Raw genomic sequence first — 17,734 nt, forward strand, 5'->3', positions numbered from 1 at the left:
CCTGGTCCATGGAAAAACTGTCTTCCACTAAACCAGACCCTGGTGCCAAAAAGGTTGGGGACTGATACCCTAATGCATGAACAATGAGTGATAACAGGGTGTCCGTGTAGATTCATCAATTGTAACAAACACACTATACTACTAGGAGATGATGATATTAGGAGGTTGTGCATGTGTGGGGACAAGAGATATATGGGAAATCTCTGTACCTCCCAATGAATTTTCCTGCTGCTCTAAAAAAGAAAGTCTATTGTTTAAAATAAGACATCACTACCACAAGGAGATACCATTATACTATCAAAATGGCTAAATTGTTTTACACCAAGTGGTAGCAAGGATAAAAAGAAAACTAGATCACTTATACATACATTGCTGATGGAAATGGTACAGTCACTCTAGAAAACTGTGTGACAGTTTCTTTAAAACCTAAATATGCAACTACTACACAATCCAGCAACTGCACTCCTGGGCATCTACTCACCCAAAGAAATGAAGACATATGTTCATACAAAAACCTATACCCACATGTTTATAGCAACTTTATTCATAATAGTGAAAAACTGAAAACATCCCATATGTTTTTCAATAAGTAAATGGTTAAACAAAGCGTATTCTCTCCAATGCCACCATTACTGAATGCTACTCATCAATAAAAAGGAATGGACTGTTGGCACATGTGACAACTGGATGAAAATCCAGAGAAGCCAATTTCAAAGGTTATATATTGCTATGATTTCATATATAAAGTATTCTTGAAAAACAAAACTATAGAAATGAAGAGTAAGTGGCTTCTAAGAGTTAATAGATAAAGGAGACGGGGCAGAGAGAGAAGTGGGTGTGGGAAACATGAGGTATCTAGAAATGTTCTGAATCTCGGCTCTATCAATGTCAATACCTTGGTTACAACACAATTATTTCTTAAAACTGCATGTAAATCTATAATTATCTCAAAATAAGAAGTTTAGTTAAAAAGATGAAGGAAAAACTCTAATATGACTAGAGGGCCAATTTTTTTTTTTTTTTTTTGAGACGGAGTCTCGCTCTGTCTCCCAGGCTGGAGTGCAGTGGCGCAATCTCAGCTCACTGCAAGCTCCGCCTCCCGGGTTCACATCATTTTCCTGCCTCAGCCTCCTGAGTAGCTGGGACTACAGGCGCCTGCCACCACGCCTGGCTAATTTTTTTTTTTTTTTGTACTTTTAGTAGAGACAGGGTTTCACCATGTTAGACAGGATGGTCTCGATCTCCTCACCTCGTGATCCACCCGCCTCGGCCTCCCAAAGTGCTGGGATTATAGGCGTGAGCCAACTAGAGGGACAATTTTTTTTATTTGATATACAGTAACACTGAACATTATTAAATATTCAAACACTATAATTTTCAGTATGAAACAATAAAACATATCCCCTGAATATTCTTGTATCACAACCACTCTTCAAAGATTCACATATAAACAATAAGAATTTTAGCTCACCTTCCACGCTATCAGAACAGGAAGTTCCAATGCCAGTGTCTCCACTGTCAGAAGCTATACTGTGTCTCCTAATATGGTTATTTCGATGGTTAGATGGAACAGTTGGGGCCTGCCACAATGATTCATTACCAGGTAGCCATGCTGATGAATAATCTGGGCCTAAAAAGGGAAATATGTAACAGTTAACACATATATCTGAATAGGCAGAAGGTTTTTTTTTTACCTAGTGGAAAATACACAAGGGTATAAAAGGTATAAAATGTTCTTTTCTGCCCAAAATAATTTAAAATGATCAACAAAATTAACCAAATAAATGTATATATCACACATATATCAATTAAGTGTGATTACATAAGCTTTTTCTAGCTGAAGAACTCTTGTTTTCTGCTTCTGGGCATTAAACTTTTAAAGATGTACTGCTGTGTTATTAAAAACGTTGAAACTATCCACTTATCTTCAAATGTCAGTACTCTGCTCTAGAATAATTGATAGGTAGGCATCTGTGATTCCACATATATGCATTAGCTGAGAATAATCAGGGCTCAGGAAAAATTCAATAATAATGCATGATAATATAAATAGGATATCCACATGGAATATGAAAACAATCCATTTTTTCTACTATCTACTAAATTTTTTCTACAATCACTTAAAATTTTTAATTATTTTACATTATTTTATTTGATTTCCTTAATTATTATTTAATAAGTTTAATAGCACAGCATTTTCCCACTCTTAGCTTGATTTGTCCTTTTAATTTAAATATTTTTTAGCTAATTTAAGGTTTTTCAATGTTCTTTCAATGTTTATTTTCACTTACCCATTTTTACTTAACTTTTATTTGACTTTTTCTGTTTTACCCATCACTTATTTTATTGTCTAGTACAGTGCTACTCAAAGGATATCCATGGACCAGTGCCAATCTGTACTATTTGTTACAAGTGAGATGCAGAAATAAATAAGCATCTAGAAATTGTTATTGTACTATAATTAGAAAGAGAAATTTTTAATTTTTAATTTGTTAAACTTTATATAAAACCTGTAGAAGCACAAATCTTTACTAATGCCTAACACAGTGAGTCTCAATTTGGGGCTTACAGAATTATTCATAAAAAGTTAAGAAGTTCCCCACATGAATTTTAGGCTTTCATTTCAATGACAGTTCTTAAAAAATTAATAAGCACATTACAGATTATCTGAATAGCCACCTTAACACATTATTTCCACATAATTTCAATGCTCCTATATCTATACAGCAATCTTAAAAAGATTTACCACGTAATTCAATGTCCCCATTTGTGTTTTACGGTTGAAATAGCAGTTGCTTCTAAGTAAAGAGCAAATGACATCACTGGGTATTTACCATTATTTGAAACAAGATAGCTTTACAGAATTATTCCATGATACCCTATTGAAACCGGCATGTGAGGAATGCCTTCTGGCAGTTTAAACATAAGGGTAACAAAACAACAAACATGCATAAAATTATATCAGTTTTTTTTTAACCACACTTTGAGGAACAGTCTTCTCTATGTTAATATTAAAATCAAAACATATTAACAAATTAATAAAACCAGACCTAAAGCTACTTCTGTCATACTAAGCTCAACATTAATGATTCATTTTTAATAAAACATTGTCACATTATTATTTTAAAGTTTTATTTAAATGCAATGTATCACTTAAATTTAGACGTATATACTTCACAGATGTATAAAGTACATAAGCAGCCTTAAAAGTCTTATACATGTAAATTAACAAATCAAAATTGAAAAATATTGTCCAAAGAGACACTTTTACCAGCTTTGAGGTACAGAACAACCACTTAAAGCTTTGTAGATTCTGTACTTCTCTCAGAATGAGACTTCAATTCAAGTGATTCGACACTCACATTAAAGCACCAGAAGAAGGCATTCTGTCACCAGATCTATTCTAATTCTGATCTGTGGTCTCTAATCTATACCAAAATGTTTTTTTCAATCAGGTAACATCCCATCTAAATGAGCTTTCAAAGTCCTACCTAAACCATTATCAAAAATGGCAACCAGCCTAGTCTCACAAGTGCAAACCTATTAGCCGGATAATCTTTTTTTTTTAAGAATACCCACCAAATAGCATAAATAGGCTGGGACTTTATGTAAATGAAAAATAAATATAAGAAAATATACCAAATCTCACTAATAGTGGGAGAAGCGAAAAAGACAATAAATTTTCTGGATTTTTAAAACTATCAAGTTGACAAATGAAAGACTGGTGTCAACCAAGTGGGGGGAATGTTCATATATTTTTGTGGCCTTGCAAATTGGTACAACCTTTCTAAAGGACAAACTGGAAAGTGGTATCTAAATTTCAACATAGACATGACCTTCTACTGAGAATTTATCCTAAGGAAATATCAGACAAGTACAAATAAACATGAATATAAGGACATTCCTGACAGCACTGCTTAAAGTAAGTAAATGCCTATGAACAAAATATATACTGTAAATTAGTTGATAATGTTTAAGTGCTAAAAATGATTTTATCAACCTATTTTTTAACATGGAAGAACGTCCAAAATATATTAAGTGTGTATGGAAAAGAAGCATTTTACGTAGCTATATAAATAATATGATTCCACAGCTGGAGAAGAGTTTGTACATTTACATACATGGAAGAAGCTTTCAGGAGCTCTGTATCTAAATGCTAACACTGACCATGTTTTACTAAAGGAAGAAATACATTACAGGAACATTTACTCCATCTTTGGTTACTATTATTATTCATTCTACCAGTTTATGTGGGGAAAGGCTGAAAATTACGTATACTGATTTGCAGATTATATCAACATTTGATTCTGAGATTAGAAACCAGCTATAGATCAAGATACATAAATTCAGATTCCTAGTAACAATTTTTACAAAAGCTGCATAAAATGGCTAAAATTAAAACTCTCGCTTTTAGGCAATATAACTATTTTGAGCAGTATAAAGTCATGCTCCATTAAAGCCCACAACACACCTCTACCCTATTTATTGTTGACAAGTCTTGGCCAATAAGCAATCTGTAGATTAAAAGGAAATAATCATTCTCTCACTCTGTCTCCACTCACTCATTCACTCCAGTAATGGGGAGGAAAGCCCCACTGTATATACTAATGCTACAGTGTTATTATCACAAGTTAGAACAACCTTCAATCATTAGTCTTGTATAATTAACTATTGCCAGAAAAACAGTTCAACAAAACCCTTTTCTGTCAAGAGCCAGATAGTAAATATTTTCAGTTTTGTAGGTCACTCAGTCTCAGTCTCAACTAGCCAATTCTGCCACTGTAGTCTAAATCAGCTGTAGACAATAAAATGGATGTGGCTATGTTGTAATAAAACTTTATTTACAAAAACAGGCGACAAGTCAGATGTAACCTGGGGACCAGTTTGCAGACTCCTGAGATGTAGGGTAAAAAATCATTCTAACTGAAAATATTCCCTAAAATTCAACTGATTCATAATAAGTAACTCCAGCCATCCTTTATTTGGAAGAAAAGTAAGCTTATCCTAGACGATATATCAGCAAGCCAGGCTGCTCAGAATCTGACAATTCATGAAAGCACTACTGAGATTTTTGAAGGATTACAAAGACAAACAATTGTCAACAAGTGTTTTAGGTTTCTTTTTCCAGAATAAGTGATCTCAGTTTATCCATATGGTATGGAACTCTTGGACAATGTCGAATACGTGTGATGGTTAATTTTACATGACAACTTGACTGGACCTTGGGGTGCCCAGATATGCAGTCAAACATTACTTCCGTGAAGGTGTCTGGATGAGCTCAATATTCAAATTGGTCGACTGGATAAGGCAGACTGCCCTGCATAATGTGGGTGGGCTTCACTGAATCAACTGAAGGCCTGACCAGAACAAAAAAGCTAACCATCCCCTAAGCAAAAAAGAATTCTTCTTGCCTGATCCCCTTTGACTAAAACACTGGCTTTTTCCTACCTTCAGCCTTGAACTGATCTCTTCCTGGGGCTTGAGCCTACCAACCTTCAGACTGGAACTATGCTATCAACAATCCCAGGTCTCCAGTTTGCCAAATCACCTCAAAGATCTTGGGACTTCTCAGCCACCATCATCTCATGAGCCAATTCTTAATTAATTAATTAATTAAATCCTATTGGCTCTGTTTCTCTGGACAACTTGAATACAATATTGAGAAAACTAGAAAAAAATCTAATTTTGTCTACAGATGTGAAAGTGGGGACAGTCTTCTATTTAGAAAAGAACAATAGTTGTAATCTTCAATTTCCATCACAGTATCTCAGTATCATCTACTCAATAAGATACCTATTCCACAGATTTCCAAAGCACATCAGTACAATCTCAACTATCTGTTATCTAGCTCTTACACAAAAAAAAGCTATGAGGAATGACAGGGAAAATGGTCTAAGACATGCTATCATTCCACCCCTCTAGAAACTCTAAATTCTATCTTTGAATCACAGAACAGTACACACTTAGAGCCTTTTTATTTAGCAACTCAGGGAAATGGTCTTCCTAAAATTTCCTTCAGTATACTGCCACCTTATAAACTTGAACCTCAGATTTTTACAGAAGGACACAAAAAGTAAGCAACCACATAAATCATCAAATTGTTGTCTAGGCCGGGCAGGGTGGCTCACACCTGTAATCCCAGCACTTTGGGAGGCCAATGCAGGCAGACAGCTTGAGTTCAAGAGTTTAAGACCAGCCTAGGAAACATGGCAAAAGTCCATCTCTACAAAAGAAAAAATATACATACAAAAAAATGTTTGCCTGTGTGCATGGTGGCACACGCCTGCAGTCTCAGCTACTTGGGAGGCTAAGCTACTTGAACCTGGGAGGTTGAGGCTGTAGTAAGCCGAGATCATGCCACCACACTCCAGCCTGGGTAATAAAGCAAGACTCCGTCTCAAAAAAAAAAAAAAAAAAAAAAAAAAGTTGTCTATATATTTAAAAAATTAAAGGTAAACACTAAAAATATTTGCAGATATGGTACTAATGCATAATTATAAAGAGATCATAAGCAAACTAAAAAATAAATAAATAAATACTTAATGAGTTTAGTCTAAATGGACAAAGGACAAACCCCAAAGGGAAAAACACAAATAAATAAAAACCTCTGAAAAATAATCCAAGCCCACTGGTAAACAAGTAGTATCAAATTCAGAAGACGTGCTATTTTTCAGCTATCAATCTAGCAAAAATGTTAAAAGAACAAAACAAGAGTATTCCTAGATACTCCCATACACTGATAATGGTAATGTTAATCTATTCATTACAAAAACACAAACTTTTGATAGGCTATTAGGCAATATACATCACGTGTGGCACATGCCTATAATGCCAGCTACTCAGGAAGCTGCAGCAAGATTGCTTAAGCCCAGGAGTTCGAGACCAGCCTGGGCAACACAGTGAGACCCTGTCTCAAAAAAAAAAGAAAAGAAAAGAATTAACTATATAAATTGATCTCCTCCCACCTGAACTAATTTTCCTTAACCTTTAAGTATAACTATGTCTTTAAAAAGAAGATCTGGTACTTTATGTGCCTCAAACACTGAAGATGATTAACAAATGTCATGAAAATAACATTCTAATCTTTTAATTTAGACTGAAAAAATTCACAGTCTGAGAAGAATGACATGACTTGTCTTTAGACAAGTCAATCCAAAAACACAATACAGGAAGAAGTACATGCGAAATATGCTGACCAAGTGATTTAATAAGGAAAATTTTCTCACAGAATAGTAACAAGACTGTGTTACTGAAATGGGAATATTGATATCTAGTATGCACTGTACACATAAAACTTAAAATAAGGCTGAATAATCTCTGGCAATGTCTTACCTAAAGACAAAAGCACTGCTGTAAGAACAGCAAAGATCCCAAGACACTCTACATTGGAACTCCTCTTTGGAAGACAATATGTTACATTTTTCAATACTAATGTTTTTACTACTAATTTTAATTCTTTTAAATAGAAAACTGAGCTGCCTGGGGATAACATTAAAAATTCTGGGCCGGGCGCGGTGGCTCAAGCCTGTAATCCCAGCACTTTGGGAGGCCGAGACGGGCGGATCATGAGGTCAGGAGATCGAGACCATCCTGGCTAACACGGTGAAACCCCGTCTCTACTAAAAAATACAAAAAACTAGCCGGGCGAGGTGGCGGGCGCCTGTAGTCCCAGCTACTCGGGAGGCTGAGGCAGGAGAATGGTGTAAACCCGGGAGGCGGAGCTTGCAGTGAGCCGAGATCCGGCCACTGCACTCCAGCATGGGCGGCAGAGCGAGACTCCGTCTCAAAAAAATAAAAAAATAAAAATAAAAAAATAAAAAATAAAAAAAAAAATTCTGAATATTTCTCAGACAGGAAGATTAACATTAAATAAAAAAGCAACCTATTCTATTTCTGAAGCTCTTTTATTGGAAGTAAAAATGCATATAGTATCAAGTCTTCCACCATATTTGAATATATATATGTAACTGCACTGAGAACAAGAACTAATCTCACTGAATATTTTAATGATAGCTCTAAATCGAAGAAAATAAAAATACTACTGACAAAGCAGATTTATACTTTTAAATAAGCTGAATACAGAATACAAATCGAGAATACAAACTGCAATGTTTTTCAGAATGCAGATTATCTGTCACCCATTAGGTCTTAAAATCAACTTGGAAACCAACCCTTTCAAATAAAACAGTAGATAAAGCGTGTTTACCCTCATATTATGTAAGTAGCATGTGGTTCACATTTTAACATCTCTGAAATATTAACAAGTACTTTTGCACAAAGAACCTATTCTGTTGCTGGAATAACTCCACTCAAGCCAGCCTCTACTCTACTATCAGAATTATCTTCTAGAATCAAGCATGTTTATGTTATTCTTCTACTTACATAGATCTATGAGCCCCTTACGGCATATGACATAAAATTCAAACTCCTTAAGTTATGCAAAGTTCTTCACCAATTGTCAGCTTTACTTTGCAACTTCTACCTACAAAAACTATCCAGCCACACTTACCTAATCACTTCCTCCAAACAGATGAGACTCTTTCATGACTCCAGGCTGTTTCACTTCTGTATCTTAAGACTCCTAGTTCAGAATTAACTTGTTCTGTCTTCCCTGATTCCTCTAGGTGGCATTAAATAACTACTACTTTGTTCACTCCGAATATATTATTCAAAATTCCAACAACATTTATTAAATTATATTAACCCATATGTATATGACTTTCTTCTCTCTCACCAAACTATGAAAAATGAAAGGCAACTTTTTTTAGTGTCCAGTACCTAGCATAGAGCTGCACACTTATACAGGGTCTCAATAAATGTAGTCATTATAACCACTGGACACCTAACAAATGTTCACAGAACAAAATTAGAATTTTGGAAGCCTTACAACTACAAAAATATCTTTCTGTTTAGAAGAAGGATTAAAACAGGGGTTTTGTTTGGTGGTTGTTGTCTGCTTATTTTAAAATCCAGGATATTTTAAACTATCCCTTGAGCCAGTATGCATTTAAGTATCTATTTAGAGATCAGTAAATATCTATCAATGCAGCTTTTTTCCAAAGTAATTTTAAATAATTTAGAGAGCTGAAGGCCAACATTCCCAACATGGGAAAACAGTCTCCAATAGGTAAAAAGACACAAAAGTCACACAAAAAAATTAGAACATTAAACTGTAAGAAAAAATGTTCATATTAACAGTAACCAAAAAGAAAAAACCAACAAATCTTATACTACACTGTGCAGAATATCTAGCTAAGATGGCAGAAACATCACATAGTATTATTTTCTCCATCCCAATCCTCCACTCCATTTCAGTACTATTTATCTCTAGGGTAAGTGACTCCAATAGTCTTAATTTGTTTCTTTTATCATAGAATTACCAGTATATCTCAGTGGAAAAGATGTGCACTATGAAACTAGGCTACCAGGGTGCAGGTTCATTCTACCTCTTATTAGCAGTAAGTCCTCATAAATCACTTAACCTCTCTGTGCCTCAATTTCTTCATATGTAAGAAGAAAAAATTATAGAATAGTACCTATATTATAGGGTTGTTGTCATCAATGAACATGTAAAGTTTTTTGTTGTTGTTGTTTTTGAGAGAGAGCCTCTCTCGGTTGCCCAGGCTGGAGTGCAGTGGCGTGATCTCGGTTCACTGCAACCTTCATCCCCCAGGTTCAAGAGATTCACCTGTCTCAACCTCCCAAGTTGTGGGGATTACAGGCACACACCACCATGCATGGCTAATTTTGTGGGGTTTTTTTAGTAGAGATGGGGTTTCACCATGTTGGCCAGGCTGGTCTCGAACTCCTGACCTCAGGTGATCTGCCCTCTCAGCCTCCCAAAGTGCTGGGATTACAGATGTGAGCCACTGCGCCTGGCCTGTAAAGATATTTTTGAAAGTGCCAGGCATATGATTAGGATCTCAATAAATGTTATTATTTTTATTATTGTCCATGCATAGAAATTTTCCAGAAGGATAACTTAAAAACTATTAAAAATGGAGTGGAGGACTGGCATGAAAGGAAGATGAAAAAGCTTACTTCACTTTAAGCTTTTCTGTACTGAGTCAACATTTTACTGAGCATGTGTAACTTTAATAATGAGAAAAAAAAAATCATCTGACAAATACCACATAACAGTAATTCTGCTCCTCATGAGGTACAGTACCCCACTCTCTTCCAAGTTTTTAACCTTGCTCTTTTCCCTCCCTATTCAATCAAGCACATCCACACTGTCACCAGCTTCTGTTAGTATTAATATCCTACTAGCATGTTTACAACTACTTATCTCCTTCAAAACACAAACCCAATGCCCATCTCTCTGATAACCACCACTTTTTTAACATTATTCCAAGAGATTAAGCATAAGCTTTCTATCCCTACCATCTCCAAAGTGAATACATGCATGCCAGGGGGTACATGAGCCAAGCCACTGGCAAGCTGCTGGAAGAAAACAACTTCTGTTTATATCGAAAAGTATCTTTAGGAAAAAGTAACATACTAAATTTTGCTATAATATTTAACATACAGGTTAACACTAGTACCCTTACTGGGATTGTCAGAGCAGTTATGTTACATATATATAACATAAATGGAGGTGTTCTAACAGAGGGCTTGACAGTGACACTCCTTCGTTCATTTGATTTTTTCATACGGTAATGCATTGCAGTTCATGGCTGGTTAAACAGATTTGCATATCGATAACATTATGTAGTTTTACTTTAGCAACCTCGTAAAATGGATTTGTGGTTCTAAAATATTAATGCAAAGAAACTTGAAGTTGAAAAACCTGAAGATAATACTAAAAATATAAGTATAAACAAGCAAGAAAATAGTCAAGTTGATGCTTCCCATGCACACTCTTCAACATTCCTTTTGCAAGAGAAAAAAAAAATTACAAAATCAGATCTGACAGTCATATGGCACCAAGAATTTCTGTTTGAAAAAATAACCATTAATCCCCATTAGGGTAAAGATGATGCTTTCAAATGAAACACTCAATATGGAGAGGGCATATTGGAAATCAACATGACTCATGTATCTGCATATGTGAGTTAGAAAAAATAATTTTTAAAATATATCAATTATATGTACCAATAAAAAAAAGGATGCCAATTAAATGACACCCTGAATTACATGATGCATCCAGATATCAAAAATGCCAAAACATTTTTAAAGTACATTTTAAAATTGATAAAGTATAATAAATATTGCATACTTAAAATAGGAGCACTTGGGTGAAATTTTTACTGTTAGGCATGTCTAAAAAATAAGGAGTCCATTGATTCTCTATAGTCTCAAAACATTTGCTATACACCTACCCTACCCTTTTTATGAAAGGTTTGTAACAATGTGTCAAAAAAATTAAAAATAAACAACAGGTAGCAAAATGGGGAGGGGAACTGAGAAAGTGTGCTGCTCCAATCCCAAAAGAGATCCAAAGATCTGCTCAGACACGAAAAGTTAGGTTCTAACCAAACGTAAAATTCTAGGCCAGAAGAAAGTAAGAATCAAGAATAAAATAAGATCAGATTCCAAGACTGGAAATTAAACTTAAACAGTCACTGAAGATGCTTTCACTCAGCTAAAATAAGGTTAGCAGCATCAAGTAAGTATACTTTCTCACATAAACACACTAGTCAAAAAATACCTACATTAAAATCTAGCTCAATCTAAGCTAATTGGCTTTTCTTGAACTAGGCACGGTGGCTCACACCTGTAATACCAGCACTTTGGGAGGCTGAGGGGGTGGATCACCTGAGGCCAGGAGTTCGAGACCAGCCTGGCCAATACAGTGAAACCCTATCTCTACTAAAAATATATATATATAACAAATTAGTACAGAGTGGTGGTGCACACCTGTAATCCCAGCTACTTGGGAGGCAGAGGTTGCAGTGAGCCAAGATCACACCACTGCATTCCAGCCTGGGTGACAGAGAGACTCCGTCTCAAAAACAAAAAAAAAGTCGTGTTCAAAAAAGCATTTTGGCAACTATTAGGAATAATAGCCACATATTTAATTTAGTTTTTTGTAAGTCCTTTTACCTGTTTAAAAACTGGGAAAATAAGGTACAATTAACAACTAATGAGGCTGTTCATAAAACCACTACAAATACATACAACTTGGTGTTTCAGACAGGCTTATCATTGTCCTAGAACATAAGAACCATAAACAATACATTTAAATGGCTAAAGAAAAATAAAAAGTCTTAAAATATTTCAAAATAATTAAGAAAATTTATAAATATATGGAAGTTTTCTGTTCCCAAAATTAAAGCACTTAACTTCTAGTCTAACTTTTCAGTACATTATTCCTAAAATGAGACAGAATGCTCAGTATTAATGAGAATGCTTTAGAAAAGCTTCAGAAATGTCATGGCAAGGCCATATATATGTAATTTCTTATGGTCAGGAGGTAATCTCTGCCTCTACAAAAGCAATGTAACCAACTGGTAGAAAATGTTAAACTACATGAAACATAGTCCAAATCTTCCAAGAAGAAAATTCCAAAATCTTCCAGAGAAATATATAACTAAAAACTGTAGTTCATTTCAGAACTCTAAACTTTAATACTAAAAACTATTTTCAAAAGGAGTATCAATAAAGCAAATAAGTCACACTAACAGTGTAGAAAGGCATACAACAGTTTCTAATCTTACGTTAACTCTCTTTAAAGGAACTTAAAATCCTATCAACCACTTTAATTAATTTGGCACTACCTAATGAAGTCTTTAAACAATTTATGCCAGGAGAAAAAAAGCAAAAGTAGGGATAGAGTTACTTTTCTGAGGTAGATTTTCAGATCAGACAGAGGTTAATATAAGCATGAAATAAAACTAGATACAGTACTAAAGTCTGGTTCCCTGATTGAGAGAATCTTCTATTCTGATGGGTGAGAACACTGTTAACACTGGTTCAGATGCCCTGAGCAGACACAGTACTCTGGTCAAGACTTGGCCACTGTTCAATGTAAGGAATCCCAGGAAACCCTTCAGTCCTAGGCAACCTATGACATACATCCCCTAGTTTTTTAAAACTGAAACTTCAGGCAAACCTAGACAACTGGTCACCCTAGCTTAATAAGTGGTAAAGAGAAAGCAATTCAAAGATTTATTAAGCACTTATGTATCAATCCTTATGCAATAAAGTCAGCTCCACTGTATTAGATAATCTCTAATTTCAAATTTTTAAGTATCTCACTGAAACTGGCCAAATGCATTGATGCATTTTCTTCGGACTCATCTTACATGGCTGCCTGGAAGCATGAGACTGGTGATCACTACTGCCTTCCGACTCCTGTCTACCAGAACACTTCATTCTTCTGCTTTTACTCCTACCTCCCTGGCTGCTCCTTCTCAGTGTCTTTGGACAGCTCATCTTCCTCTGCCTGAAGAGAAAATGTAGTGTCCCAGGGCTTAGTCCTCTACTGTCTTCTCTATTCTCTCGGTGTGACCTATGACCTTTAAACACCATTTATACCCAAGTAATCCTCAAATTCCTGTCTCTCACCCAGCAACCTCTCCACTGAGCTCCAGCATTTATACCCAACTTCATACTCAACATCTCACCTGAATTTCTCAAAAGGATCTCAAACTTCACATGGCCAAAAAAGAACTCTTGATTCCATTTATCTTCCTTACATTCTCTCCCCACTGTCCTCTGCCCACTAACCTTCCCCATCTCAGGAAATGGCATCACTATCAATTATAATCAAAGAAGCCAAAATTAAGATGTCATCTTTGACTGCTCTTTCCCTTACTTGACAACTCCAAACCATCAGTAAATCCTTAAGATTTCTCATGTATATCCCAAATCCATTTTCTTCTCTCCAAATCCAATCTAACCGTTCTAACTCAAGCCATCTCTCACCTAATAACTGCAATGGCCTATTAGCTGTCTTCCCTACTGCTGTTCTTGCCCCACTCCTGTACAATTTCTTCTTCCACAGAATAGCCAAGACTGACTGTAAGCACCCAGGACAAGGAATATTTGTTCCATGTCCCAAATACATGGGAATAGTATCTGCCTCATAGTAGGCACTCAATGTGCTCAGGAGTGAAAGAATAAAGTCACTCTCCAGCATCTTCAGACATGCGGAATAGAATCCAGACTCCCTACAACCCCCAACATTATTATCAGGCCTTCCTCACCTCACAGTCCTGCTCACTAAGCTCCAGACTCACTGGAGTTCTTCAAACTTCTCAAACTCATTTCTGCCTTAGAGATTTTTTTCTTCCCTCCACCTGAACACTTCTCCCTTCATGTCTGGTTTCTTCTCATCATTCAGGTAACAATGTTACCTCCTCAGAGGCCTCCCTGACCAGCCACTCAAGGAGCTCTGCCCATCCCCTGCCACCTCACCAATCTTCTTTTCCTCTTAGTACTTAACACTAGCTGAATAATCTCATTATCTGTTCACTTACTGATCCTCCCCTCTAAAATGCAAGCCACTACCAGGTAGCATGGTGGGTCATGCCTGTCACCCCAATAGTTGGGAAGGCCCAGGCGGGAGATCACTGGAGCCTAAAAGTTCAAGACCAGCCTGGGTAACAGTGAGACCTCATCTCTACAAAAAATACAAAAATCAGCCAGCAGTCATGGCACATGCCTGTATTCCCAGCTGAGCCTGAGAGGCTGAGGTGAGACGACTGCTTGATCCTGGTAGGTCAAGGCTGCACAGCCCTATGATTGCACCACCGCACTCCAGCCTGACTGACAGAGCAAGACACTGTCTCAAAAATGAAACAAAAAACAAAAAACAAAAACCTAAAAAAGTTTTTAAAAGTAAAACACAAGCCTCCTTAGAGCAACAACCTTATCTTTCTTGTTCAATGATATATCCCCCAGAGGCTAATACAATGTCTAGCATACTATATTTATTTAAAGAATAACTCAGAAATATTTCTAATGCCAAGGTAACAAGCACTATGCTAGGTAACCATTTTTTTAATTAAAGGAAACAGAAAGCAAAATATTGATATGAAACGTAATTTGGGGCCAGGTGCGGTGGCTCACGCCTGTAATCCCAGCACTTTGGGAGGCCGAGGCTGGCAGATAACAAGGTCAGGAGTTCGAGACCAGGCTGGCCAATATTGTGAAACTCTGTCTCTACTAAAAATACGAAAACTAGCCGGGCATGGTGGTGCACGCCTGTAGTCTCACCTACTCGGGAGGCTGAAGCAGAAGAATCACTTGAACTCAGGAGGCAGAGGTTGCAGTGAGCCCAGATCACACCACTGCACTCCAGCCTGGGCGACAGAACAAGATTCTGTCTCAACAACAAAAAAAAAGTAAAGTAATTTGATGTTATTTTTATGTTGATCATGCCCATCCTTAAATGACCCTACACAATAAACTGCTCTTCTTAGAATATTATTTTGCCAGTGTAAAATATGAAAATCTTTATAGTAGTAATAATAATGAATAACATGTTATTGCTTAAAAATTGGCTGGGTGCGGTGGCTTATGGCTGTAATCCCAGCACTTTGGGAGGCCGAGGCAGGCGGATCACTTGAGGTCAGGAGTTCAAGACCAACCTGGTCAACATGGTGAAATCCCGTCTCTACAAAAATATAAAACATTAGCCAGGTAGAGTGGTTTACGCCTCTAATCCCAGATACTCGGGAGGCCGAGGCAGGAGAATCGCTTGAACCCAGGAGACGGAGGCTGCTGTAAGCCAAGATCGCACCACTGCACTCCAGTGCAGTCAACCCCTGGGTGACAGTGACTCTGTCTCAAAAAAAAAAAAAAAAAAAAATTATATGGCTTAAAAAGTGTCTGATGATCACATTCTTCATTTTCTTAATGCAAAATGTATGTAAACTAATTAGGCTACAACTCAGGAAAATACTATCCAGAAGACTATGTCTTCATCATCTTTTCAAAGTATATAAATACACATTTCATCCAGTCAGAAAAATCATGACTCTCTCAACCCTTTCTGTTCACACACATAAATATTACAACATGACAATAGAGGTTATCAACTCACCATTACTTGGCCTCAGATTAATTTACCAGCTTCATTCAAGCCAGTAAGTGATCAAATTCCAATTATTAATCAAGTTCATTTCACAAAAGTCATCACTAAAGTTAAGATTCACCTCTTACCCCCCCGCAAAACCTATTATGAAAGAACATGCCCAGCTGGGTTTAGGCCAGAGTTATGTTTCATTGTTACTACAGTACTCTTAGAAGTCCATCTAATTCAGAACCACAGCAGAAAACAATATTACCTGTTGTAACCATACCAGTTATTACCACTATCATTATGACATCACTAAACACCTTATGGCAATGCATCAACTAAGAGGTAAATATAAAGCTCAAAGCAATGAACAAATGACTTTTTTTTTCAGCTCAAGTGTTTCCTGTAACATTTTATTTTCACACACTATAAAAGTATAATACTCTACCTCAAAATGTTTTAGGAATTGAATATATAAGATTTTGTTTTTGTTTTTTGAGACAGAGACTCACTCTGTTACCCAGGCTGGAGTGCAGTGACATGATCTCAGCTCACTGCAACCTCGGCCTCCCGGGTTCAAGCGATTCTCCTGCCTTCAACCTCCTGAGTAGCTAGGATTACAGGCGCACGCCACCACGCCCAGTTAATTTTTGTATTTTTAGTAGAGACTGGGTTTCACCGTGTTGGCCAGGCTGGTTTGGAACTCCTGACCTCAAGTGATCCGCCCACCTTGGCCTCCCAAAGTCCTGGGATTATAGGCATGAGCCACTGTGCCTGGCTTGAGTTAGTATTTTTAAAAAATTATTTATGAAAAGGAACATACTTAGCACAATTAGGTGTTAGGAGGTACTCAAAGTATCACTCTATCATGCTAGATTTCAAAAGCTTACGGGAAATATGGTTATCCTTCACCCAATTTAAAACCAGTATACATTCTGAACAATAGGGTAATCTCAAATGCAATCAACCAAATGCATGAAAAACATACCCATTGTTCTATTTTAAATTACCTTTCTAACCACACTTGCCAATATAAAAAAGAGAGGCTTTTATTTGACCTTTGTAAGGAAACTTACGAAAACACTCATTTTAGCTGGGCGGGGTGACTCACGCCTGTAATCCCAGCACTTTGGAAGGCTGAGGCCAGTGGATCACTTGAGGCCAAGAGTTCAAGACCAGCATGGCCAACATGGTAAGACCCTGTCTCCACTAAAAATACAAAAATTAGCTGGGCGTGGTGGCACATGCCTGTAATCCCAGCTATTTGGGAGGCTGAGGCACGAGAATCGCTTGGAACCGGGAGGCAGAAGTTGCAGTGATCCGAGATCGCACCACTGCACTCCAGGCTGGGCAACAGAGGGAAACTCTGTCTCAAGATACAAACAAATAAATACTCATTTTATTTTTGGTTTACAACAGTTACTCCATAAAGCTGAAAAATGGGAAAAGCCAAATCAAACTGAATCCTAAAGTGAAGGCTAAAGTTCAGTATTTTTCAAACTACACTTATTATTCCTATTTTGTACTGCCATTTCTTTAAAAAAAAATTTATTCTGATTTTTAGAAAGTGGTTCTACAGTACCTTTGGCTTTTCCTTTAGTCTAGTTATATATTTGTATAAACAAACAAACCAGTTTCAGGACACCTTGAATTAATCCACATATTAAGATAAACTCACTTTAATACCAGAAATTATTTACTTATCCCTGCCTTCACACTTTGTTTTCAGACAAGTCCAATTTTAGGGCTGGAATAACTGCTCAAATT

General features: G+C 36.6%; 1 protein-coding gene across 3 annotated transcripts in view; it reads right to left on the reverse strand.

Annotated features, from left to right (window-relative positions):
* Positions 1-17,734, reverse strand: part of CEP85L (centrosomal protein 85 like) — a 233,494-nt gene that overhangs the window by 155,141 nt on the left and 60,619 nt on the right. For all 3 annotated transcript variants that reach the window (XM_073022433.1, XM_008007220.3, XM_008007222.3), the window contains one exon: positions 1,472-1,630. In XM_073022433.1, coding sequence (XP_072878534.1) covers positions 1,472-1,630 — 159 coding nt within the window. The remainder of the gene's footprint in view (positions 1-1,471; positions 1,631-17,734) is intronic.

Source organism: Chlorocebus sabaeus, chromosome 13, assembly GCF_047675955.1.
Source record: "Chlorocebus sabaeus isolate Y175 chromosome 13, mChlSab1.0.hap1, whole genome shotgun sequence".
NCBI lineage: Eukaryota > Metazoa > Chordata > Mammalia > Primates > Cercopithecidae > Chlorocebus > Chlorocebus sabaeus.